The following is a 27,712-nucleotide window of genomic DNA, read 5'->3' on the forward strand; positions in this document are numbered from 1 at the left end:
AAGTTGACTAGATAATTATTCCGAATGATTTTATCGTTGCTGCTGTCCTACGAAAAATTGACACTCAAGGTTGTCTCGTCGTTGTCTATTACCTACGTTGCCGTTGGTGTGAATTTTCAAAATACATAATATGTATCTTCGTTTATTATTAATATCATTCTCTAAAATTATAGGCAGTAAAAATAAAAAAGTGATTTCCAAGTTCCATTTTTGTACAGTGAGAAACGACGACAAAAAGTGTATCAGGCTTCATTAGTCGATTTCACTTTCAACAAATCTTCACATTGTGGTGCTGGTGAGATGAGTCCATTTTCATTCATTTGATTTTGCATATTTTTTCATCTGAGATTCCTGAAATTAGAACACAATCTGAATTACATTTAATTTTGTAGTGTTGTGATAGGTGGGACTCTCCTTGGTTTACAGAGGGAAAGTCCAGGTCTATTCGACATATAATTGAGCCCAGGGAACCCAAACTCTACTGATGACCTTACGAAAGTACATCGAACAGCAAAGGTGACGAAACACCGCATAAATGATCATAGACCGCAAATGAAGTGTTATGCTTTATTTGTACACATCTCTGATATAAAACCGAATCGATTAAATACAAAAAAGACACACTAATCATTATAAAAAGACACTTGCAATGTCGATTGCAAGTGGAAGCTCTGAAATGCATCCGAACCGGAACACCAGTGAAAAAATACTTAACGTTTGTAACGTCTCTAATGGCGGAGTGGCTATACTCGAACTAAACCGACAGAGTGCACTACTTAAGCAGTGCTGCCACTCCGCGGGAACACATCTTCCCTTTAGGTGGAAGCTGTGGGCGCATCCCCTACCGTCACATATGCCCCGCTTCCATTGAACAGCGTGGACATCGGAGATGCTGGAACATTGAAGCCAAAAAACTGGCCAACGGACAACGGACGGGAGGGCCCATCTGCCCCGCTTCATATGAACCCGCAGCTTCCAGATGTTAAACTGGCTGGGTCCATCGGAATCCAATTTCAGCCTCCAACTGCTGATTTTAAAACGTCTCTGCTAAGTTTTCACGGCACCAGCGACTTAAAATTACCTTAGATGCGAACATTTTCTCAAAATAAATTATTTACATTCACATCTTAGTCGCTAAGTGTCACAAAAATTCACAAACACATAAATATTTACATAACTAGCAGAGAAAGTACAAAATTTCAAAAACAAGTCGAAATCCGTAATTACGCGAGAATTACCGTAATAATACGCGTCGAGCTGCTACTATCCAGTCCGATACAAAGCCAAAAAATGCGCAACTCGTGAAAAGTTCCGCTGGAAGTGATAACGAGTGTTTACCAACACAAGCGAGAAGCTGGAATTCTTCATCTGGAGTACTTAACAGGTAACTTTTAATTAATTACGCGTTCCAAATCGTTTTCCAACTGTCTAAGCTAATAAAGAATTGTTTGTTTTCTCTGTTAAAAGTTTTCCGGTTCGAATCAGCGTAGGAACGGGCTCACTGGAAACGGATGAAGATGATGTTTACTTCCGGAGCAGCTTCAGTATCGGTACGTAAGTTTTCTCTGATTTTCCATCAATTTTGCGTATCGAACCTTGTTAATCCATTTCTTCTTCATACCCTAGCTGCTGGACTGAAGAGGACGACATCTCCAAATGGAAACTGGCGAGTTGCCTTTGTTTTTTCTACGTAGCCGCAAAACCTCATCATAATTGGTGACGGTTGCTTCGCCCAGAAGAACTAGTGAGTTTTTTTCTTATTTTTCTTCACTATGCTGGAACGTCTGACCATCCTCTGAGAAGCCATCTATTTCCTCAGGTAAGCCAGTGAGTTTTCTTTTTCCTTTTACTGCGAAATTGACAATTGTTGCGATTTCTCCGCAGTAATTACCAGCTATATCTATGAATATTGTGGAGCTGATTTTTTCTTTCTTTTCCAGTATGTGCGCAGGCGTTCATCGCATTCTCCGTCCAGCATCGTTGGCAGGAAAACCTCGAATCCCAAAAGTACCAGAGATGATGCAAACCATTAAAAGAGATGTTCAAAAATTCCATCGGAGGCTCCAGCCTTGGAAATTGATAACAGGTACGTTGAGTTCACGTTGATTCTACTTCTTTTCACGTACACGAACTAACTTTTTATTTTCTCTGTTATCAGCAAGCTGATATTTCCGTCAATATAATCTCGACGATACTGGAGCCGGAAACTGCTTTAAGTCATCTCTGCTAAAGTAAGTACTCCGTTTATTTATCAGCTTTCGAATCGCGGGTGTTTCTCTGCTTAAAAACCGGTTTCGCGAACTCTGCTCTCGTGTATGTCATAATCAGTGTCGCGTTACTGTCACGGACAGCTAGCCACACGTCGATATTCTCACCCACAGCTGGGAATATTTACATCGCTATCCCCACTGACAGCTGGGAAGGTGCTATTTTCCCGGACAGCTGGCCGGAACTGAATTTTTCCACGAACTTTCGCCGCATTTTCTCTGTTTTTTTCTGCGATTGGAAAATTTCTCGCACCTTTCTTGACCATTGCTCGAACATATTTTTGAATTACTCTGTTTTTGGCAATTTACCAAAATTCTCTCATTCAAAAATCCTCAAACTCGCTCATACGGTTTTTCGCTTCTCTGATGAAAATAAAGTTTACAACTAAGCTAAGACTAGGTCAAAAATAAATTAGTCATAAATTAAACACAATCGCTTCTTAAGCTGTATTTTAACCCAAAAAGTAAAAAATTTACACAGAGGCAAAGAGAGAGAAAAAAAAATAATAAATTAATAACAATAAACTAAAATCAGAAAAAAAAAAAATAACAACCTTTCTGCACGCGTTCATGGCACAAAATCTTCGTCTTCGAATTTTTTATTGATTTTTATTTTCCTGGCCTGAGGGTTTTTTCTTGAGTCAAACATTCCACCGAACATAGATTCTGTCTCCTCGCGAATTGCGTCCTCCTTACCATCTCTTGATAACTGTCGCTTTATTTTCTGGCGAGCCTTCGCTGCTGTTTTTCTCTTTGACCTTCTCTGATATTGGACGATGGTAGATTTTTCATCACTTGATGACCAAGTTAAATCCACGTATATTTTCTTTCTGGTTTTCGAGGTAGTAACTTCACTTTTTATTTTTATAACCTCTCTTACTCGTTTTTCGTATTTTTCAATCGTCTTCTTTTCATCTTCTCTGCTAGGTTCATCTGCGAATATTTCGAACCTCTCTTCTTCCAGTGAGACTTTTTCAGTCTTCATAGTCATCACTGATCGGCTGAAATTTACGAATCTGAGCCACGGCGCTGGATTTGACTTGTCCATAGCTGGTTCTTCTTTCTTGACGTCATCAGAGAGTGACCTTACAGCTTCAATTTTTAGTCCAATTTCCGTCGTCACTTTTTCTTTCATCTCTGATTCGTCTATCTCAGAAATCTCTCCCTCCTCTTTTTCATATTTGGTCGGAGCATGCACATCCAACAAGGTAGGGATTGATGTGAGATTCTTGAACTCAAGCTTCGCAATATGGTCACATACGTGCAGCAAATAATACGTCGTACTTCTTTCTTCCTCTGGTTCAAGATGACAGGTCGGACACATTACGGATTTGCATCCAATACCATACTTGCCGAATGTATGATTTATCTCCATTCTTTATTCTGATATGAAATTCTGGAACCGACGAAAAACGAGCAATATCGAGAAGGCGAATGCGCGGAGTAATTCCCAAACTAGGTTTGTAACTTCTCTGAACAAACTCAAATTGTAATCTGAGTACCTCAGCCATCCGCGAATTTCAGTACCAAAAAATGGAATCGTTGAAAGGCTCTGCCTCTTCTTCGCACTTCTCTGTTTCCTGAGTGTACTGCTTTTCGTAGTGCGTCTCTGTTATTTGCGACCACTCTGATTCCCAATCGTCGTGAGAGTATTGACACTCAGACTGTTCACTAGAGGTTAAATAAAAATCGCGTCTAGCCTCGCAAATACTACTGAACTCACTTGCAGCGTCGTTCCAATAATCGGATGGAAAATCAAAGTCTGGATCAGTATCTGTGTGCCAAGATTGTGCACTATTGGTTTCAACTTCTCTACCTGGAGTCAGACTCCAATTGAGGTCGCGAAAATTCACCCGCGAATCAATAAACGAGTAAGAATGTTCTTCACCGAGTAACCTACTCAATGTTATTCGTCTTGCAACTATGCGAACATACTCAGCAAACAAAAGCCAAAAGTTTAACCGGACGCGAACGGGCCACATAATCGAACTGTGGCATGGAATACTTTGAAAGCTCGACGAAGCTGAGCTTTTGGTTGACTGAAGGTGGGAGAAAACCGGTTTTCGCTCCCTCCAACGCATGCAGAAAATATCACACTAAGATAATATTACGCCTCTGTGTAAAAGCATGAAGAATTTTGCCTAATTCTAGATAACATAAAAGTACAACTTATTCTATATCAAAGGCGGGTATTTCCGCACTCAAAGCTTTCTATTGTAGCGAATTTAAAAATAACCTACAACTAAGATAAGAATGTATTTTTCATTCACGAGCTTTCAAAGCAGATACGCATCTATTCTTTATCTGCAACACAGCTTTTGACTTGTCTCTGTTTGTTCATATCATAGAACTTGAAAGCTTGCACAAAATATGCACGTTCGTTCCATTCTAGCATTTCGAGGTGTATGAAATTCAATGTCTTTTTGCGCTTTCTATTTCTCTGATTTCCAAGGTCATCCGGTGCATTTCGAGTATGCAAGTTCGAGCTTTCGAGATTAGTAGGTACCTGCTTAGCTTTGGAACGCGTTTCGTACCTCTCCCGCGCCGCCTCTCTCCTCTCCCTGTACATTTTCTTATCAGGAAATGTTTGTTCGAGGCAATCTTCGAGCTTTCGTTCTTCAGAGGGGGGGAGCTTTCTGCGTAATCTCTTCTTTATCTCTCGGAATGCTGCATCATGTTTGGATATCTCTTTTTTAGGCATCTCTGATTGGCAAGTTTGGCGAATTTTTTCCAGGGTTTTTTCAGGTTGTTTTCGCGAACCTCTGGGCAAATACTCTGGATCCTTGGGGTCGTCGACCTCCTCCTCATCTTCGCTTTCCTCTTCCAACTTCTCTGTTTGCTCGATGGTTTTCTGCTTTGAGTAATCTCTGATTTTCTCCACCAAGTCTCTGTTATCGAATTTTGATCTCTGCTTTAAATCATTTTTCAACTCCTCCAGCTGGTTCTTGTTAAGATATGACGTCATTTGGCGAGTGTTGACAATTTGCTCATCAGTAGGGTCAGCCACATTTTTGACCATGTAACAATTGCTACCAACGTGCTGTTCTACCGTATAAGGACCATAGCGTTTTTGAAATAGCTTTTTTGACAGGCCTTTTTCATACGACGACAGGCGATGCGAAGTCAACATGACCAATTCACCATTCTCAAAAATAGTGGGGGGCCCATGTAATTTGTTGAATGCGACTTTGTTATTGATTCTCTGTTGCATTCTTTTCTCACGAATAAAATTCACCAACGCCTGTTGGTCAGTCATATTGTCAATATTTTCATCAATGACTTCTTGAGTGTAGACTGCTTTTCTGGCCAGCTTGTCTGCTACAAAATTATTATGGTCATATTTTCTCGCTCTGACATGTCTTAACTCGAACTCCTTGAATTTTTTGGATAGTTCAATGACCTGCTGGAAAGCTGCTTTATGATGAACTGGTTTTTTGTTCGAATTTTTCCAGTTATTTTCAATCCACCTTTTCGAGTTGTGGTTGACTGCAGTAACCAGGTAGTTGGAATCGGAAAATACTTTGAGCTTCTCTACTTCATTTTTTAAGGCAATTTCCATCGCTTTGATCAACGCAATGACTTCAGCCAAATTATTGGAATTTTTATAATCAGGGTGCACGACTCGTTCGGAAATATTGAAATCTCCACTGGGTGTCCAACTGATTCCGATACCCGCAATTGCTTCATCAGTGCCATTTTGAGAACAGGCACCGTCTACTGCTACCCATACAAATCCTTTTTTATCAACAATGAGCTTTTTGGGGTCCATTTTCATTTTCAGAGCCTCTTCTGATGTTATTGATGGAACATTATTGGCACGTTGCTCTTCTCGTAACTTTCTCAACTCGAATTTGGCATTTATGCCAATGCTTGGCACTGGCAAATCCTGAGCTAAATCATCTCTGATTCCCCAAGCTTCATTTGGCTTTACCCCGAACTCAGTTGGTGTATTATTTATCTCATTTTCGACTTGTTTGGCATATTTATGCCAGCCATGGTGAGTATAGTCGAAGTCCTCTGCTGACTGATTTATCTTGACTCTCAGTCTATCGCCAATTATTCTCATTGTTCTTTCCACTAGGCTTGATTGTGGATTATATTTAGTAGTGTGGCCAATTTTCACACCATAGGATTTGAGTAGGTCATTCCAAGCATCACTCACAAATTGAGTACCATTATCAGTAATGACTTTACGCACTTTGTGCCCCAGTTTCTTGATTTCTTCGAGGATCTCTTTCATAGCTTTAGAAACCTCTTCTTTGGTAGCCACAATCAGGGTTTTCAGCCATACTTTGGCAGTGAATACACATTTCACAACTAACATGTATTTTGGATCACTGGCCTTGTTAGCAATTTGTCCAATCGAGTCAGCTGATAGTACATCTGCTATGCCATAAGCTTCAATTTGAGCATACTCTAGCTTCTTTTTCTGCCCAAAGTTCTTGTTATGTTTACAATCGAGGCATTCGCTTGTGGCCAATTTGGCAGATTTTGGTACATTTGGCGAATAGTACATGCGTCGAAAAATAGCATCGATTTTGGCAGCTCCTACATGGCTGTATTCCTCATGTAGGTACATTATGGTATCTTTGTACAGCTCATCTGGCATACATGGCACTTTTGAGCCATCTTCTCTGATTCGATGAAGTACTCTGACACCTTCTTCTTCTTCCAAAATGACATATTTTTTCTCGAGCTGTCTCTTCGCTTTTCTCTGCTTTGAAGTCATGTCCAGTTCTTCAGCTTGAAGTCTTCGTATGACCTTGGACCAATTTTCATCTCTGTTTTGGTACAAGTCCAGCCTCTTCAGACAGTCTACCAACTGTTCTTTTACTAGGTCTTTGTAAACAACGCCAAGTGGCACCATTCTGGTCCAGTTCGTTTCATATAGGGTCAGCTCAGGTGCCTGCATTTCCCACCATTTACCAACTCTTTTTGGCAAATCATAAACCAAATCATGGCAATTAAAATGGGTAATCCATGCTGCTGCTTTGCAGTGTATTTGAGCCAAAGTATTAAATCTGTGCACAATTGACATGATATCTTTTCTGATGTGCACTTTGTAACCATGTAGCCACATTTCGAGTTTTTTTAGTGCATTTGCTAGTGAATACATTTCTTTCTCTATTATAGTGTACCTCTTCTGATGGTCTTTAAATGTGTTGCTCACAAATAAAATTACATGATCTGTGCCATCTTCTCCTTTTTGGTACACTACGGCATTCATGGCATCATGTGTAAAACTGGTCTCAAGATAAAAGTCTTGCCCCTCGATCGGAGATGCCAGCTCAAACTTCTTCCGGTACTCAGTTTCCAACTTCTCTAATGCATTCTGCTGCTCTTCTCCCCACTTGAAGTTTTCTTTTCGTATGACTTCATAAAGTGGCACTGCTAACTGCTGGTAATCTGCTATGAAGCGTTTGTAAAATCCAACGATGCCCAAAAATGCCATAACATCTTTTTCATTTTTGAGTTTGAATTCACCTTTCTTGTTGGTGTGCTTGGCTTTGAATTGATCAAGCTTTTCGAGTTTTTTATTCTGCTTCAAAATTCTGCCAGGTTGGAGCTGGAATCCCAAATGGTTTATCTTACTCTTGAAAAACTTTGACTTCCTTGGATTAAGCCTAAGTCCATTATCTCTGATAATCTTGAGTGTGTCAACAAGTAGTTCCATCATCTCTTCGAAAGTTGCAGCTTTAAGTAGCACATCGTCAACGTACTTAGTTCTGCCTTTTTTCGCTGGCATAATTGTGTTCATCATTTTCACAAACAATGCAGACGACACCTTCAATCCATATGGCACTCTGATAAATTGATGGACTTCTCCGTCTACAATGAAAGCACAATACTTTCTACAGGCCTCATGTAACACCATCTGCCAAAATCCTGCCACAAAATCAAGGCAGCAGTAAATTTTGGCACGTCCATCTGTCGTTATAATTCTATCAAGCAATCCAGCCTCGTTGTAATCATTTTCGAGTATAGGATTTAATTCCATAGGATTTAGGCATAATCTCACGTCGCCATTTTTCTTAATATTGACAACCAATGCGTTGATATAAGGTGAACTGGACGGTTCAACGATCTTTTTTGCAACCATCACTCTGAGAGCTTCTCTCACAAGTGGCATCTGCTTATTCGAAGGAGTGTATTTAGGACCATGAAATCTCTTGATGTTTTTAGGGTCTTTAAATCTCAGCTTCATAGGTGGTCCTACCCATTTTCCTGGGTACTTGCTGAATATACAGGCAAACTCTCTAAGTATGTCGAAAGCTTTTTTAGCCTGTTTCTTCGTAATGGTTTCTTCATTAACAGCTTGCTCCAAATCTGCTCGCAGTGTTTCCAAAAATATTTCTGGACCATCATCAACATCCTCAGGCTCTTTTGCCTGATACTTATCAGCAGTGTTGGCTTTTTTCGTGATGCGATCAATTTGCTCAACATTCTTTTTCTTTACTCTGATTCGCCTGAGTGTGATTTTTTCTCTGTACTCCTGCTCTGACATAAATTTCAACGTCTCTGTTTTCTCCTCTCCTGGAGGGCAGCAGGTAGCTTGTTGATTTTCCACATCAGGTTTAATTCCAAGCACTTTCATTGTTTTTGTGCCAATAATGAAAATTTGATTGCACCCTTTTAAGATATAAAATGGGATTTTGAGTTCACAATCTCCAAATTTGAGCTTCAGCACTATGACATAGCGATATGACTCTACTTTTGAATCGTCTGCCAAGTTACACACTATAGGTCTTTTCAGCATGATATACTCAACATTGTCATAGTGGTCTCTGAGTAGAATGTTGGCTGTTTCCTCTGATACTACGTTGGGAGTGGCACCTGTGTCGAGTTGAGCCGGATAGGCGGTGCCATTTACCGTTAGTGGCACTACACACGTATCAAATTTATCTTTTTCTCTGAGGATCTGCTCTCTGACTCGAGCTTCAATTTCTTCTCTTCGCAGCGGTGGTTTCGGCGTAACAGGTGTCCTGAGCAAGTTCAACGAACTTTCGAGAGTCGGTTGTGCACTCTGCATGTTTTGGGGGATATGTGTTGCCCCATTCACGTGATTAACATTAATTTTAATCGTCTCTGATGCCCCAGCAGGGCTGACAGGTGTTTCTGCCGTCTCTGATAAGTTTCGTTCCTCACCGGGAGGGGAGGGGATTCCTATCCTGTTGAGTAGCTTGTGGAGTGTCTGAGGTTTGATGAATTTTTTTAACTTCTCTATTTTTTTAACAGCATCAGCAACTTCTTTTTCAATGTTTTTAGGATTCTCTGCTTTTTTCTTCTCTATCAGGGTCTTTTTTCTGATAATTTCGTACTGCAATCCATCTTCTTCTGTTACAATTTCTCTGCTCTCCTGAGTTTCAGCGCCATCTTGATCAGTGATGATTTCAGGAGGTGTCTTCTTATGCCAATCGTAATTGTACATTTTATCCATTTCCTGAATCAACTCTGTTTTGCGTGCAAATCTCGGATAGTATCTACCATTTTTCTTACTTAAATGGAATTTGTGCATCACTGGTATCATGTTGTAGTGTTCATCCACTCTGAACTGACGCATAGCTTGATTCTGCTGGTCTCTTTTTAAGTCCAAAAATACAGCAGCAGGTGTCCACCAGAATGATACAATATCATCTTCTAGTGATTCCAAAGCTCTTCTGTACGCAAAGTATCTGTCCAGCGAAACTGGATTACTTGCAGCAACTTTTGGCTTAACCAGTGGAAACAATAAAATAATCTTCGTGAAACCTTTCTTTTTTAACATCTCTAATATCTGCGACGCATAATTCTTCATAGCTTGTGAACTCATGTCAGAGTAATTCAGCTCGTACTGAGCCAACGATACAATAGCTTTTTTCTTCGTAAAGTTGGCAGCTTTGGCAGCTTTTAACAGGTCACTGATGTTAAGTTGTTCTTTGAGGTAGGGCTGAGAAATTTCAGGCCTTCGTCGTGGTATAACATTCGCTAAAAATACAGCGAGTGAGTCGCCAATCAGCTCAAATTCATCTTGTGGTAGCTCATGGAAATCCTCCACTTGTGCTAAATTGCACGCGTCAGCTACTCGTTTCCCGACGGCATTCCTGTTGAATCAATAGACCCCTCTGGTGATGTAGGGGGGGTCTGTTCGTCTGAAACTTCAGTCTCTGATTGCGTTTCTTCTTTTCCAGTGACTGAATTCACCTGATGAGCGTTTTCTTTGTTAGGCTTTTTATACCTGTGCTCATCTTTTTTCTCTTTCTGACCATTTTTCATCGTCTCTGATTTGGGCTGGTTTCTATACTTGTCATACGATTTTTTCTGCTGATCAGTTGTGCGCTCATTTTTGCTCTCACTGTTGTTGTTGCGAGAATTGTACGAATTAGAGCGTCTATCTTTTCCACCAAAGCTAGATCGACGATTTTCAGATCTCTGCTGAATATTTCGAGTCTGAGTAGGCCTTTCAGGTTCAGCTGGTTTCTGAGCAAACTCTTCCACACGAGTCATCGCGTTTAGCCTTTTTTCGAAGATGTTGATGTCTTGAAGTTCAATCTCAGTAAAACGAGGTCTGAGACTGGATGTTAGTTTATAATAAATCATCATTATTATATCTTCGAATGGTGAATTGGTGGTCTTCAGAACTTTCAACCATATCATTAACTCAGAGCACTGAGTGGTTGATGACGTTTTGCACACTGACATATTCCTAAAGTGATTTCTCGCCTCATTTTGCCTCTGAGGGCTCCAAGCGCAATCAATAAAATCCTTTCTGAGTTGATAATAATCAGTGCTATTTTCCTGAAGATCTTTCCAGGGTGCCATATGTATCAGCTTATCATCGATAAGCACCATCAGAGCATCACAGTATTGACTTTGAGATACCTGATATGGCTGCATACGTCTCTCAAAACGGTGAATAAAATTGTAAACTTGGTACTTATTTTCTTCTGAATAACTAACACCAAATTCGCGCAATCTATCAGGCCTAATGTTGGTATTGGTACCGCCAAACTGGATTCGATAATTTAGCCTGCGCTCTGGGGGGTGGTTTTGCTGCTCACGCTCAGCCTGAAGCCATCTTGGATCAATTTCAGGCTCTCGATCATCGTTACGTCGACTGTTTCGATCATCTCTGTTGCCATTGTTGTTATTGGCATTGTAATTGCGATTACTGTTATTGTTATAATCGCTGCTCCTTCGATCATCGCCACTACGATTATTTCGATCATCTCTGTTATCTCGATCGCGACTATTGTAGCTGTCGCGTCGATCACGACGATCACTGTGATCACTGCTGCCGTTACCGTCTCGCCTATCGCGGCTGTCTCTGCTTTCGCGTCGATCGCTGCTGCCTCGGCTGTCGTGGCTGTCGCGTCGCGGTGTGTTACTTCGCGAACGCGATCTACGGGATCTAGAATCTCTGGATGATGATCTATTTCGATTACCGTTACTCGGAGTGCAATGTCTGTCGTTATTGAAGTTGTTATTGTTCGAATTCGAGTTGCCCCTGGAAGGGGCGGGGGATCTAGATCGATCATTTGAGTCCCTCCTTCCTCGGAAGAGACCCACACCTTTACTGGTATTTCCACTGCTGCGACTGGCAGTGTTACCAACGATGTTACTGTTCACGTTGTGCGCAACTGGTGGCACAACAGGGGGCTGGTAGGGTGGTTCATCCGGTTCGTGGAGATTTTCTATAAATCCATCCACGTGATCTTTCCATTCAAAATATGCAGCACGTTCTTCTTCCATATTCTCGATAAACTCAACATGTTGTAACTGCATCTGATATAATAGTCCACCTTGGTACATATTTCTTTCCTTCATTTTATTCATAATGAGGACGTGAGATGTGAGTACTCTATCGGTGGTTTCTTTGTAAGCTTTAAAAATTGATTTCATCTCTGATTTCAAATCTTCGATTTTTTTATCATTTTCTCTCTTTAACTCTGATTTCATATTCGCTATTTGAGCACGCAGCTCCAGATATAGGTTGCCTACATCCTCTCTGGTTTTTGAGATGGCTTTCTCAGAATCAATGACTCGCTGAGCAATAACCTTATCGTTGCTATCGTGATTGTCAGCAGATGAATAGGCCCATTTATGGAAAATTAATTCCTCCTCTGTTAAAGTTTTCGGAAATAATTCTTCTGGCCTTTTTTCAATTTTTATCTCAATTTTTTTATCAAAATTTACCGGATCAAAATTACAAATTTGAGCCATTTTGGACTCTGCTATATTCTTCATGTACTTATCCGACCGGGAAAGTTCACCTTCAAGTTCATAATCAGGTTGAAACTGCAAAATCGACGCCTCAGGGGTTTCTTCACCTGACGGTTGTGCACCGTTTCCAGCTTTCGCTTCATCAGCACCGCTTGCGTCGATCTCATCTTGATCATCATTCAGGAAAAATAAATCGCCTTCTTCGAGTGCTTCTTGATACTCGATCGAATCAATTTTTATTTCAGCACTGCGCCATTCTCTTCTCTGATCTAAAATATTCTCGTGCAATCTGCGCAATAATTTTCGATCCTTCATTTTAGGCTTGATTTTCGGCGTGGCTTGAATTCCTAACTGATTCCGGCGTTGAATATCAGCATTCTTTGCAGCATTTCTACTCGAACGTCGTAACTGCTGATTGTGAGTATTTTGAATTTTACAGCTTTCATGGTTTGTAATACTCTGATTTTGGAAACCATCGCTATCATAATCTCTACTGTTTGTTTCAGGTCTCAATTCGGTTACACATGCATCCTGACTGACCAATGGAAAGCTGGATCTACGTGCATTGTCAATTCCAGGATTCGGAGAATTTCGATCGGCCGTCATCTCAAATAATCGTCGCATTCGATCAGGTAAGTGATCCAAAAATTCCTCTGATAAATATTCCGGTAACCGCATCGGCATGTCGAAGCTTTGTATTGTCTCTGTTAGGTACGTAGCACGGTACAAGCTTGCAACGAGCTTTCAACGCTTGACCTTGAACTTTGGTACGAGCTTGTTCAACTGTGCTCAGTTTTTCCAAACCAAAGCTTGTCGAACTTGGAACGAAAGCTCTAATAACGCGATTTTTCGGCACTTTTTCGCGATTCTTTCGAGAAATAAACTCTCACGTACCTTTTTAACGAACGTTGCAGTCGCCTAGTTGACTGATTGATACGATGTAGTCGCCTGGTTGACCAATTTTCGCCGTAGTCGCCTGGTTGACCAAATTTTGACTGGAATTCTGGGGTTTGTAAAAACTCTGATAAGTAAAAAACTCTGGTTGGAATACGCGATTCCGCCTGTACTAGGTACAGTTTGCCTCTTTCGAGAGCAGTAATAGCGGTTAGGCTAGAGGTTAGGCTAGAGGTCGCGATACCTCGTGACTTTGCCCTAATTTGTGACACAAAAAGTGCACTTGAAAAGCCCTGGGTACAGTTTTTACCACGTTTAGGGCGCCAAATATGTGATAGTTGGGACTCTCCTTGGTTTACAGAGGGAAAGTCCAAGTCTATTCGACATATAATTGAGCCCAGGGAACCCAAACTCTACTGATGACCTTACGAAAGTACATCGAACAGCAAAGGTGACGAAACACCGCATAAATGATCATAGACCGCAAATGAAGTGTTATGCTTTATTTGTACACATCTCTGATATAAAACCGAATCGATTAAATACAAAAAAGACACTTGCAATGTCGATTGCAAGTGGAAGCTCTGAAATGCATCCGAACCGGAACACCAGTGAAAAAATACTTAACGTTTGTAACGTCTCTAATGGCGGAGTGGCTATACTCGAACTAAACCGACAGAGTGCACTACTTAAGCAGTGCTGCCACTCCGCGGGAACACATCTTCCCTTTAGGTGGAAGCTGTGGGCGCATCCCCTACCGTCACAGTGTGATAAGTACCAGTAAAATTAAATTACCTGCTCTCTTTCCGGAATGCATTTTTTTTTTCAACGTTTATAAGCTTTAGGGAGTCTACGAGATCTCACTCTGGAGTTGCCAAAGTTACGAAAAAGTCTGAATTTTTACCAAAAATAAACAAAAATTCGTAATTATACTACAAACCTCAAATCAAGGTGTAAAATTTTATTCAAAATTATCCAAAAAACACGAAAATTTTGCGTTGAAACTTCTTATGCTAAAAAAAAATGTTATGTATATTTTTGGTATCTACCTCTCAAAATTGTAAATTTTCAAGTTTTCACCCTGGTTTTCTTCGGGTTGAATTGGAAAATTTCCCAAAAGTTTTGCCCCATCGCTTCACTCGGCAATAAAATGTTCTCTTATCTTTTTGAATTTAATCTTCAAAGATCAAAAACTGAAAAATATCTCGAAAAAAACACGACAAAACAGAAACAGGTGCGAATTTTTTTGTTTTGGATTTACCAATTCTGAATTAAAAATGTTTTTTTCTTTCATCAAAATTGAACTAGGTATTGACGTTTTTATTTTATTTTACTTTTTTTCTTCATATTTCTTGTATTTATTGAGAGTAAGTAATTCATATCTGCATTTTTTTATGTCAGGTGAGAACTGTTTAAAGTTGGTAATCTTAAAACTTCATAAAAAAATCCAAAATAGTCTAAACTTCAAAAAAGTTTGCTTTGACCCTCCACGTACCTCCCCCTCCCAAAGACGTTCAAAAAATGAATGTTGTGTAAAATATGTTTACTTACAAAGGTTTTGCTTTTTTTTAGGTCAATTTCACCTATTTTGTGTACTTTTGGTCTTTTTTAAAAATCTCATTTGTACAAGATTGTCAAAATTTTGACCACATTGAAAACTTTTAACAGTTTTCACGTCCTTTCAACGATTTTCATGCGCATTTTGCTAATTTTTTATCAGAATTTTCGCAGATTTTTCATAATTTTACACAGGGTATCTAACAAGTAGTGAAAGTAGTGATTTTAAAAATGGGTAGTGAAAGTATAGTGAAAAAGTAGTGAATTTAGTCAAAAAGGTTGTGAAAAATGAAAAAAAAATTATCGATCAATGCGTTAATTTGTGTCGTTTTTTATACTTAATTTTGATTGAAATTAAAAAATACTTTATAAGTGTACAAATTTTCTTCCAATTTCGATTTTCTTGGAAATTTTCCTGTGAAAAATTTCACTTTGGTAATTTTTGTATGTGTTTTGAGTGCAGAGCTTACTGAAAATTTGATTGGAAAAAGTAGTGATTTTTTTGTTTTTTAAATCCATTAGATACCATGAAATTTTCAATTATTTTTTTTGGGGGGGGAGTGCCAATTTAACAAATTTTATGACACTTTCTGCAGTTTTGACAAATGATCATTCAAATTTATTTGAGAATTTCCGATTAATTCTTGGTATTTTTCAATAATCTGAGCACTTGAAGAGTCTGTGCAAAATTTTACCCAAATGAGACATTTTCTCAAATTTTGGTCGTTTTATGACGGTCCATCAGTTTTTGATACTTTCGAGTGATTTTCACAATCAATTTTACAATTTTTATGGTACTTTCTTTGTGAATATTCATTTCTGGCTCTTTATGAAACATGGAGATCGTCAGAATTTTTACTTTGGCTTTCGACCATTATTATTTCATTTATCTGTTGATTGATTATTAATTTTATAACTAACTAATCCACCTTAATTTTTCTTTGTTTCAGGTGAGTACAAATTTCCTTCCAAAAATGATAGAATATGAACTCGCGTATAAGAATAATAAGTAAGTAATTTTATAATCCTTGTGAGAAAAATTACGTAAGTCACTTCTACACCTGTGTCCTTTTATTTTTAATGGCAAATCAAAAAAAAATTCTAAAATCACAGATTTTGAAACTCAGCTGAAATAACCTTAATTGTCCATCAGGTTTGAATCGAGGTGATCTGATTTTCCGAATACGAATTTGGAAACAGTAGGTAGATCAAATATTTGAGTTCACAAACGATTTTAATTTTTAATGAATTTTTAAAAAATCAAACTTGGGTCAAAAATGAAAAAAAAATCGAAATTTTACCAAATACATAGAACAAGAAAGCTGGGTGTGTGCCCTGTTTTATTCCCTCCAAACTCCATTGGAAACGGATTTTTGATAATTTCTGTTTATTTTATAATGACTTTTTTTTCGATGATTTTGTCTTTTGTATTATTTTATTAGTTTATTGCCATTCTCAGAGTTCGAGCAATTTTTCGAAAACACTATACAATATATCCAAGAAATAAACTACTCCTATCTCTCAGTAATTGCTTCTTTCACCCCCCCCCCCCACATTGATGATTTGACGAAATTGAAAATGCCATTACCTAGTACATGATTATATTTTTTACTCTGCATGGATGGATTCATTTACTCGCCTAATGCACGTCTTGGGGTTGTATAGGTATAAAATTTCTACCAGTGTAAAAATCAATTCTCCTACTCACCTTTTTTTTGTTATTTTTGACGAAATATTTTCTCCAGTTGATGTGCGTCGTTCATATGCCAAGTCCAATTTAGTCGAATAAACCTGAAAAAGGAACATGATTCATAGCTCTACATCATGTCTTGATATGATTATTGAAATAGTTACCTTTTTTAACGTAATACGAAATCCATTGATTTACAACTTTGGAGTAGATTTCATTTTTGAAAAACGTTCCATAATATTCGATATCTACGTTTCCATTATTTACAAAACGCTGATAATCTATCGGCTCTTCGTGACTCGATAAAATTTGAGGAAGGTGACTGCACATTATTAGAATTGCGGTAGCTCGTAAATTATCCATATCACGATTTAGCTCTTGCAAAGAATACGAACCACATTGGTAAAACTTCAAAGTATTGTTCAAAGCTTCGATATAGGTCTCCATTAAAACATCGAAGTGCTTTTCAAACACCTCGAATTGCATACTACCCATCGTAAAGCATAAAATATCGAAAGCTGGAGATGCCCAGCTCGAGTATTGGTAATCGATTAGTTTTACTTTAGCAACGTTACCATATTTGTCGAATTTGAATAACATATTGCCCAGCCAGCAGTCTCCGTGATTTAATACTTTGAATTTAAACTGATCTGAGATGACTTCTTCTCGTATTCTGTCACAGAGATCGTCTTTCATACGAAGAACTTTCTCATACAGACCAAATTCAGGATCTATGATTTTAGCGAATTCAACGCAGCTATAATTGAGGTGCATTTTTAGCTGTCCTTCCAGCACAGCGTCCCCCGGCCATGCTGGTCGTTTAATAGCTGGACTTATCTTCGAATGCTGATCTAACTTCACTGATAGAGCGTGAAATTTGGCTAAACTCTTCAGAACCGTGTAGCATTGGTGAAAATCTAATTGCTTGATTCGATCCACCATTTTATACCCGGACGATGACAAGTCCTTCATAACTAACGAGTGCTTGTCATCGGTGTAGTATAATTTGGCGCCGATGTGCTCGCCGTCGAGTTTATACATTTCTTCGAGTACTTCGGTGTACATTGGGTATTCTTTTTCGTACATTTTCCATTGGGTTCCAATATCGTACATGGGGTGTGCCGAAGGTATCTTCAAGATGAACGATTTCTTGAACGTTTTGCCTTTTTTTTGGTATTCCACCGTTAGTCGAGATAATTCAGATGAGCTGTTGTTGCCTAAGGCGATTATGTTCTTTTCGACGTTCCAGTCCAATATTACTAGCTTGGATGATGATGATGAGTCGCCGCTTAAAATCGTACTCAGCAGGTCGTTATTGATTTCCATCTGGAAAAGGTTCAAATAAATAGGAAGATAACCTTAATTATACTGGCGAAAAAATGTATTATGCTTACTTTTAGTTGCGTATGTATTTTGGATCATAAAAAGTTGACGAACGAACGACTCGATGTGTGTGAAGTAGGTATGAGAGTGATATGATAAAAACTCATGGGTGTGTGATCAGAATTGTTATCAATTTTTTAAGTGTTTACCGTCTTATTTTATACGTCGAGTTGTGTATTTGTTTATTTAGGTATAAAAATTTCGCGATAATTTCTTATTCGAGTGTATAATTTTTTGATAATGTTCACGATGTGGCAGTAAAGTACCTACCAATCTACCTAGAGACGCGTATCATTGTATTAAACGTGTGTTGAAATGTATTTTATGTTTTTAAACTAGCGAGAGGGAGAGCGGATATTTGGGAATGAAAAGAAAAAAGCGACGAAAGTTCTCAAATGCTCAAAAATGTTTGTTGGCCAGCTTTTGCAGAACTGAAATCAGTCAATTTTTACAAATTTTCTCCAATTTTGATGAAACTCAACCAAAATGGTAGTTTGTATGTAAAACCATTTCAAAACTTTCACAGAAAATAATCACTATAGGTAAGTGCGTGTGTGAATTTTTTTATTTGATTTTTTTGAGAGAGGGAGGGGGGGTTAAAATGTCAAAAATTTGCAGAAAAATGGGGAGGGCACGCTCTGCGAATTGTTTCCAGAAATTTAGTTACACTCCAAGGTATAACACATATTTTTTGTGAAGCTCAATAATAGGGTACCTACAACGTGCTCAAAAACACCAAAATCTTTCAAAATTATTTGATTGATGACCATAAAAAAGACACTCTTTGAAAAAAAAAATTGGTTATTTCGATCACAAATTTCTTGGTTACTTACCTACCTATTGAATTTCTGAATTTTAAAAAAATTTCCAAAATGTGCCTCAACTAAGCACTTGTAAACTGTTATTTTTATTGAAAAATTGAACAATTTTACAGAAAATTTGTGCTTTTTCAGTTTAAAATCAAGTCATGCCCAGAAGCCCCCACCCTACCCCATGGGAGTTGAAAAAATTCAATTCATCAGAAATATTTTCATTTTTGCTTCAGAATTCTTCTGAAGTGTGTTTAATCTCCTTTTTGGGAAGTAATTTTTCAGGGTCACCTGTTATGAAGCCCTTTGAAGTTGGAAAAAATCAGTGAAAGTAGAATACGCAAAGTAACTTAAAGTTTGTAAACATTTTGAAAAGTTTCATATTTTGCTCAGAATTGTTCTGAGATCAGCCACTTTTTCAAGAAAAGAAAGTTTTTTTCAAAAAATTGTTTGTATATTAGATGGTTTTTGATCAAAAACGACGGGGGGGCTAAAGGAGTTTTTTTTTGAAGAATTTTTATTTAGAAAAATTATAATCGTAATTGAAGTAAGTAAATCAAAAAGTTTTCTGAACATTTTTAGACTTCAAATTTTTTATTTAAAAAATCACGAAAGAAAATGAGAGAAAGAAATACAATTTTGGTTTTCTTCAAGCCAGGACTGGGTCGATTGCGGTTGGTGGGCCCAGAATGATTATTTTTGTTTTCAAATTAAAAAAGGTATTAATCAAAGTTCAGCTGTTTATTAATTTATACCCCAAGAAGTATCCAGTTTGATGAAACACGTATGAAAAAGGTCCTCCCCTCCCCGGGACAACTTCTTCTTTAATTAAAGTATGAGGTAAGTATAGAGCATTGGAAAATTGATCTGGAAAACTTGGAAAAGTCAGGTAAAATGATCTTCCAAAAATTATGGACGCCCTGGGGCCGTTGGCGAATACACTGAATGGGGTTCTCAAAATTTTATCCCCGCCCATTTGAGAATCTTTCTCATTCTGTCTTTTTTCCTTATTTTTGCTTTTGTAATTTTATTCAATTTCACAAAAATTAGCCAACCTAACAGAAACAAAACTAGAGGTGTTTTTTTTTGGGGGGGGGGGACTAAAAATTAGCCGTAAGCAAAAATGACCGTTTGATCAATTGATATAATTTGCATTAAGGCTTTTAATAAAATATTATTCTCCTTTTTGAATGTATGGAAGTTTTAAAAATTTCATTTTTAGAATTTAGTAAAAAAAAAAGGTAGAAATTGACCCCGAATAAAGCGAGGATAAAAACTTTTAGAAATTCGTATTTCTAGAGGTAAAAAAGCAATATTTTTTAAAAATTTGTTCACTTTTTTTGCTCAAAATTTTAGAATTTGAATGATGGGCTTTAAAAAATTTCAGTTTTAGTTTTGAAAATGAAAGCAAACAAGCCCGCAAGCGAAATGAGAGCAAAAAGCTATTTTCGAGAAGCATGAAACAATTTTTTTCAGGTGAAAATTGTATTTTTTTGGTTTAAGCATTTCTTGAAATAAATACGTAAAAGATTTTTGAAGAAGTGTTGGACCTCACTTTTGAAAAAATATCACACGCAGAGGCCCAAGCGAAGCGATGACAATAAAATTCAAAAATTCGTATATTTTTTTGCGATGAGATTATTTTTTTGACAACACAATTTTAGAATTTGAATGTACTTAGGTAATTAAAAATGTCGAATTTGAAATGAATGAAAAGCAAACTGAACCGAGCGAAGCGAGAGTAAAAATTTGCGAAAATTTATGTTTATAAAATGTGAAAATAGTTAATTTTTTTAGTTTAAACATGACCCTCGGAGGTTCCTTGGTGTCTGGGGGCCCTTGGCGATCGCCAGGTAAATAGGCCAGTCTGCCTCTTGTTTTGGGATTCTATGTGTATAGACAATAGACATCTTGCAAAGAAACCGAAAAAATAAATGTTCTTAAAATTGAAGATACATACCTATTTTTAGATTTTTCTGGTTATGGTCATATATGGGTTACATTTTGGATCATTTTTTGGTTGGGTACTTGAATATTTTTTTGATCAAAATAGTGCCTAACTAAAGTTTTTTTTCCCCTCAATGGAGAGTAATCATTTTGCGGCAACTTTTTATTCAATTGAGATTCTGCTGGAAAATTCGAAAAAAATGAATGTTTCGATTTCAGTCAACTTCAGTGTACATACGAGTACGTTTATGACCCTACACGTGATACAACAAGTATACAATACATGATTCATTGAATAAGGATTGTTTTTTTTTTATTTATTTATTTTTCATTTATTGTTATTATGGCATGGAATCTCAAAACGTCTCAATCATAGATTATTAATTTACAAATTAGCTTCGAAATAAGAGATTTTGCATGAGTGGATCTTGGATCTGAAATTGAAACAATCATTGATTAGGTATTTTAATTTTAATTTCAGTTGATGGAATAGTTTCTTAGAATAATACACATATTATCATCTGCATCTTACTAACTTGGTTGTCTTCAGAAACTTTCTTTTCAAAATAAACCCCGGAACCCCATATTCTGCCTCTTTATGAGCGATCGAACAATCCTGGAATAACATAATTAAAAAATTAGTATCAAATGTAAGCAAATCAGAGCCACTTGATTCGATGAAAAATTTACTTAGAAAAATATCTAACCTTTTTTAACATAATGAGGAATCCATTTATTCAATATTTTCAAATACGTATCATTTTTGAAACATACGTCGTAAAGCTTGAAGTCAACAACACCATCCGTGTAAAATTTTTTATAATTCAGAGGACATTCGGGATTGGCTAGAGCTTGAGGTAATTGACAGCATAAGATCATGATTACCGAACCGTGAAAAATATCCATATCACGACGCAGCTCTTCTAACGAATATTCACCACATTGAAAAAATTTCAAAGTATCGTTCAATGTTTCGATGTAGGTTTCCATTAAAAAATCGAAATGTTTTTCAAAAACTTCGAATCGCATGCTGGTCAACGTGAAAAGTAAAATATCAAAGACCGGAGATGACCAAGATGAGCATTGAAAATCGATGAATTTAACCTTCATCGCGTGGCCATATTTATTGAATTTGAATAACGTATTCCCCAACCATAAATCTCCGTGGCTTAGTACCTTGAATGTGAGTTGGTTTGAGGTTATTTCTTGCAGTACTTTGTCGAATAAGTCGTCTTTCATGCGGAGGATCTTCTCATCAAGATTGAACTTCGAATCTATACTTTGGGCAAGTCGATCGCAAGCGTAATTAAAATATATTCTACATTGCTCTTCGAGTTCCACTTTTCCCAGCCAGGGGACTTGTTTCAAAGTCGGGCTTATTTTCGAATGTCTGTCGAGCTTTACTGATAACGCGTGAAATTTAGCCAGTTTTCTGAAAACCAAGTAGCATTGATGGTAGTCCAGCTGCTTGACTTTGTCCACTACTTTGTAGCCGGAGAAGGTTAGATCTTTCATCATCAGCGAGTATTTATCATCAGAGTAGTATAACTTGGCACCAATGTGCTCGCCGTCTATTTTATACATTTCTTCGAGTACTTCGGTGTACATCGGGTACTCTTTTTCGTACAATTTGAATTGAATTCCGATATCGTACAAGGGATGTTCCGATGGTACTTTTAAGATGAACGATTTTTTGAATGTTTTACCTTTTTTTTGATACTCGACCAGCAGCCTGTTGAGCTCCGATGTGTGGTTGTTGCTTTGCGGAAATGCGTTCTTTTCGATGTGCCAGTGTATAATTTTTATTTTGGAGGGTGTGTCGCCGCTCAGGATTTTACTCAGGAGGTCGTTACTTATTTGCATTTTACTGAATATTGTAATATTGTGTATAATTATAGCACTCGCGTTAATTTGACGTTAAAACGATCGTTTTTTTGCGAAATGTAAAGTGTTCAACGAGGAGTGGCGCGATAAATACTGCATATCTAATATGTATTCGCATGAGCGATTTTATTCTTCAGTTGTTGTTATTCGAGTGGGGAGTGGAAGATGCGTGAAAACATGTTTATCTCGATCGAGAAGTGAATTTTGAACGTAATTATTTTTTGATTCAACGAGAAAAATTTATATCGTACCTAGATTTTTTTAGGTTTTCATTTTCAAAGTGCTGCCTAATCACAAATATCATTTTAAAATTTTCTAAGGCTTGAAAAATTTACTATACTTGGTGCTTTTTAAAATTTCAATTTCACTTGAGAAAAATAAACCTCGGTGAAATGACTAAATACGAGTATTTTCCATAATTTAACAAAAATTACGTTAAACGTGGTCAATGAACATATCAATTAATCGTGTTTTATGCAAATTTGGCTGCATTTTGACAAATTTTTATTTGATTTTACGATTTTCTTATGCCATTTAAAACACATTTTAACGATATTTTGTGCAATTTTATAGCTAGCTAAATTTGGTCAAATTTTATTCGTTTTTGATAATTTTGATGCTTTTTTGTGTTGTTTTTCTTTTTCATTTTTAACATGTTTTCAGGATGTTATATTATGCAAATTTTAATATTGATATTTTGACAAATTTTACTGTTTTATCGGTTTTCAGGGTTACCTATACATACTAAAATTACTGAATTTAACTTTCGGTTACTTAATATAAATTTTCAAACCTTATCATTAAAAAAAAATGTTGATAATAATAAGTAAAAAATCTGAGAAAGTATACGTTTTTATTCTCCAAAGTGGCTGCACTGTGCGCCTTTTCAGCGAAGGTTTTTCAGTCCTGCCGTATGCTAAAATTGTCAAAATTTTGAGTTCTGTTAAAAATTTCGAAAAATCTCGCTATTTTCCAGAATAGCCAAATAGGTATCTAATTTATAGTTTTTTACCAAAAATTGTCGTTTTTTTGTAAAAAAAAAATGAATTTTAAAAAGCCTTGGATTTTTTTTCAAAAACCACTCAGATCAGAAGCCTTGCTTTTTCCCCAAAAATTACCAAAAAGTCTAGTTTTCTTGACAAAAATTAGGAAAAGACATAATTTTTCTGCCAATAATTTTCCAAAGTCCCGTTTTTTGCTAAAATTGTATGAAGAATTATTCTTTTTTGACTAAAATTCTCGACTTTTAGTAAACTTGATTCTTGCAGAGTCTCACTTCTCCAAAAATCACCAAAAAAGTGACACTTTTTGCACAATTGTTCAAAGAAATATCACCAAAAAGGCCTTTTTTTTTCTGAAATTCAAAGTCTCGCTTTTTCATCAAAGCTTGCAAAATAGTTAAGTGAACTGTAAGAAATTAAAAACCTGACCAAAAATGTCTTTTTTTCTGAAATTTTCAAAGTCTCGCTTTTGCATCAAATCTACTATGCAAAACAGTTCAACTTTTAAAAATTAAAAACCACAACATTTTGTAATGTTCTGTTTTGGTTACTTTATATGTAGTTACTTTTTCAGACTTTATCAAACTTTTTTGCTGGCTAAAGTTACTTTTTTTTAACAAGAAAAATTGATCACAAACCCGCATGTTTGTGGGATTTTATGCGATTTTAATACTTTTCAGGTTTTTTAATGTCATTTTTAACCTATTATTTTTAACAACTTGTGCAGTTTTTACTACATTTAATCAAACTTGATCGAATTTTGCTAAAAATTTATCAGATTTTGTAATTTTTTGTGAAGGCTTTTTGAGTGATTTTATTGAAATTTTATCAGCTTTTGAACATTTTAAATGATTTTAATACATACTTAGGTATTTTAAAAGTATTTTTATACCACTTGCGTGTTTCAAAAACGTTTTATTCAATTTTCGTAAGTTTTACCTGATTTCAGTGAAATTCCATCAGTTTTTGGTGATTAACAATGATTTTAATATTTTCGTTTTTCAAAAAAAATATTATTGTTCTTAAATTGGTTTTTAACCAAGTTTCATACAATTCCTGACAAGTTTTACCCAAATAATTTACTCTGAAGTCTATTTTTGATAAAATTTCATTCAAGTTTTTAGAAGTTTACATCATTGTGATGTGTCTGTCTTAACGATTTGCTATGCAATTTTTTGAGAATTTTGGTAAAATTTTATCTATTTTTGGCAAGTAACTTATTAATAATTTTACTGATATTTTGGTTTTTTAATCATGAAAAAAATAATAATGGTGATAGCTTTTTAACAATTTTCATGTAATTTCTGAGAAATTTTGCCAAATTTTACTAAAATTTCATCAGTTTTTGGTATCTAAAGTGATTTAAATAATTTTCACAATTGGAAAAAAACGCGTTTTTTGTCACTTTTAAAATGTTTTATGCCATTTTCAATGTATTTTTGCTAAATTTTGCAGAAATTTTATCATTTTTCGTAGTTTGATTTTGAATTTTACATCTTCAACAATTTAATATCCATAAAAATATTCTGCACCCTCATCTATCGAGAAATCGTCAATGAAGTTACGCCTCCGTTGCAAGACTTACAATTAGCTGACTAGTTATTTTTTCAATTTGAAAAATGTGATTGTTAAAATCACGAAAAATTGCTCCAAGTAGTCTTATGATTGAAATTTTGATTTTTTTCCACATTATTTTGACAGAAGCTTCGTAACTAGGCATTAAGTCATGAATTTTTTCTTGTCATTCGTGATTTTGAGGCATTTTTTTCGAGAAATTGGGTGGCCCATTTTTAAAAATACATACCTACCTTTATTCTCTTTTATGCCAAAATTGGGTCATGTAGGAATGAAATTTGTAATTCAAATTTAACTAAATGTGTTTTTCCCGTATTAATAACGAGTCGTTTAATTCAATTTTATATCTACTATTTTGAAAACTTCGAATTCTGGCAGGATCCTGAATTATTTTTTTGTGTTGGTGACAATTTTTAAATAGCTGTTTCACCTCCATGCTCTGGTAAACACTGACTGGGTGACCGAGAAGTTATACCTTTCTATAGGTAAATTCTAAAGTGATTCAAAAACAAATTTTCTCGTGATTTTTTGGGATCAGTTTTTTGAAATATAGGGACTTCAACTGTAAATTACCTATTTTTAAAAGGTTTTTTTTTCATTAGGTAATTAAAATTTTTGGTGATGATGAAAAAAAAATGAAAATTTGAAAAAACTAGGTAAATTTTTTACGTGTGCTTGGAAAGTTCAACTTGCTGCATGCATCACTCAAAGACAGCAAACTGTGAACAAAACATGCAGCATTTTATATTTTTCAAGAGAAAAATTGAATAACCTATACACGTCATTTTTCTTTCAAAAAGCGTTTAAAAATCCAGTGATTTTTCTTCTTGTAATACGAGTATTTCCATTTGTATTTAGATGTTCCTTCTATATCTATCTAAGGTATTATCTGCGAAGTAAGCTCTCTTTTCCATTTCATTAATCATCTATACACCAAACTGGGCCTGAAATTGAAATACAGATCAATAACCTATGTGATCTAGGGTGAATCTTAGGACAAGGTTATGCCAAATGAAATGTTGTAAATTATAATTTTACTATTTACCTTGAGACGAAGACCGTTTTTCTCAAAGGGAAGCTCCTGCAAATACACCATAATTGATTAAATGCGATCGAACCACCCTGTAATAAAATTAATAGAAAATTTGTCAAATTTATGTAAAACAAATCGTGGACATTCGATATGATAAAATTTCAACAAAATTAACCTTTTTTGACGTAATAACCAATCCACTTATTTAATGTTTTCAAATACGTCTCATTTTTGAAAAACGCATCATAAATCCTAAAATCAACAACGCCATCGATATAGTATCGTTGATAGTCCAAAGGCTGTTCAAGATTGGATAAAGCCTGAGGTAAATGACAGCACAGGAATATCATCGCAGAACTATGTAAAATATCCATATCACGACGCAGCTCTTCCAACGAATACGAACCACATTGGAAAAATTTCAAGGTATCGTTCAATGCTTCAACGTAGGTTTCCATTAAAAAATCGAAATGTCTTTCAAACACTTCGAATCGCATGCTGGTCAACGTGAAACATAAAATATCGAAGACCGGAGATGACCAAGATGGGCATTGGAAATCGATGAATTTAACCTTCATCGCTTGGCCATATTTATTGAATTTGAATAACGTATTCCCCAACCATAAGTCTCCGTGGGTCAGTACTTTGAATATGAGTTGGTTTGAGGTCATCTCTTGCATTAGTTCGTCAAACACGTAGTCTTTACATTGGAGTATTTTTTCCTCGAGGTTGAACTTTGAATCGACACTTTTAGCAAGCTGCTCGAAAGCGTAATTTAGATATTTCTTGAACGACTCTTCCAGTTCTACTTCTCCCAACCATGGTATTCGTTTCAAAGCCGGGCTTATTTTTGAATGTCGATCGAGCTTCACAGATAAGGCGTGAAATTTGGCCAATTTTCTCAAAACCATGTAGCATTGATGGTAGTCCAGTTGCTTGACTTTGTCCACTACTTTGTAACCGGATAATGTCAAGTCTTTCATCATCAACGAGTATTTATTATCAGAGTAGTATAATTTGGCTCCGATATGTTCGCCGTCTATTTTATACATTTCTTCGAGTACTTCGGTGTACATCGGGTACTCTTTTTCGTACATTTTGAATTTTACTCCTAGATCGTACATGGGATGTGCCGAAGGTACTTTTAAAACGAATGATTTTTTGAATGTTTTACCTTTTCTTTGATATTCGACGATTAACTTGGATAGCTCCGATGTATGATTGTTGCTTTGTAGAAATACGTTTTTTTGGATGTGCCATTGCTGGATTGTTATTTTGCATTGCGAATCCCCGCTCAGGATTTTACTCAAGAGGTCGTTGGTTATCTCCATTTACAAAATAAAAAAATCTGCGCAATTTGCAGTGTTTATGAACTGAATAGGTATAACTTATTTCACGTTTTATCACTCGCGTTAATTTGGCGACGAGTTGCTCGTTTATGACGATGTATTTAAGTAAATAGTGACGCGGTA

The 27,712-nt window shown here is 36.3% G+C and overlaps 5 protein-coding genes across 5 annotated transcripts; all 5 read right to left on the minus strand.

Annotated features, from left to right (window-relative positions):
• Positions 1-124: 124 nt before the first annotated feature.
• Positions 125-18,157, minus strand: LOC135846308 (uncharacterized). Its single transcript, XM_065365315.1, has 4 exons — positions 18,003-18,157; positions 16,773-17,934; positions 16,627-16,709; positions 125-351 (listed from the first exon to the last, which is right to left on the minus strand). The coding sequence occupies exons 2-3, from the start codon at positions 17,932-17,934 to the stop codon at positions 16,696-16,698; spliced, it is 1,176 nt and encodes a 391-aa protein (XP_065221387.1). The 5' UTR covers positions 18,003-18,157; the 3' UTR covers positions 125-351; positions 16,627-16,695.
• Positions 4,199-10,077, minus strand: LOC135846306 (uncharacterized). Its single transcript, XM_065365313.1, has one exon. It carries the CDS (start codon positions 10,075-10,077, stop codon positions 4,561-4,563), a length of 5,517 nt encoding a protein of 1,838 aa, XP_065221385.1. The 3' UTR covers positions 4,199-4,560.
• Positions 10,326-13,151, minus strand: LOC135848406 (putative uncharacterized protein DDB_G0282133). The gene has a single exon (XM_065368307.1). The coding sequence runs from the start codon at positions 13,149-13,151 to the stop codon at positions 10,326-10,328; it is 2,826 nt and encodes a 941-aa protein (XP_065224379.1).
• Positions 18,158-21,034: 2,877 nt separating the features above from the next.
• LOC135847039 (uncharacterized) lies at positions 21,035-22,831 on the minus strand. The gene is made up of 3 exons (XM_065366420.1): positions 21,455-22,831; positions 21,284-21,363; positions 21,035-21,181 (listed from the first exon to the last, which is right to left on the minus strand). The coding sequence occupies exons 1-2, from the start codon at positions 22,608-22,610 to the stop codon at positions 21,344-21,346; spliced, it is 1,176 nt and encodes a 391-aa protein (XP_065222492.1). The 5' UTR covers positions 22,611-22,831; the 3' UTR covers positions 21,035-21,181; positions 21,284-21,343.
• A 3,100-nt stretch (positions 22,832-25,931) lies between these two features.
• On the minus strand, positions 25,932-27,712 carry LOC135847040 (uncharacterized). Its single transcript, XM_065366421.1, has 3 exons — positions 26,416-27,712; positions 26,253-26,329; positions 25,932-26,151 (listed from the first exon to the last, which is right to left on the minus strand). Exons 1-2 carry the CDS (start codon positions 27,569-27,571, stop codon positions 26,310-26,312), a joined length of 1,176 nt encoding a protein of 391 aa, XP_065222493.1. The 5' UTR covers positions 27,572-27,712; the 3' UTR covers positions 25,932-26,151; positions 26,253-26,309.

The sequence above is a fragment of the Planococcus citri genome, chromosome 5, assembly GCF_950023065.1.
Source record: "Planococcus citri chromosome 5, ihPlaCitr1.1, whole genome shotgun sequence".
Lineage (NCBI taxonomy): Eukaryota > Metazoa > Arthropoda > Insecta > Hemiptera > Pseudococcidae > Planococcus > Planococcus citri.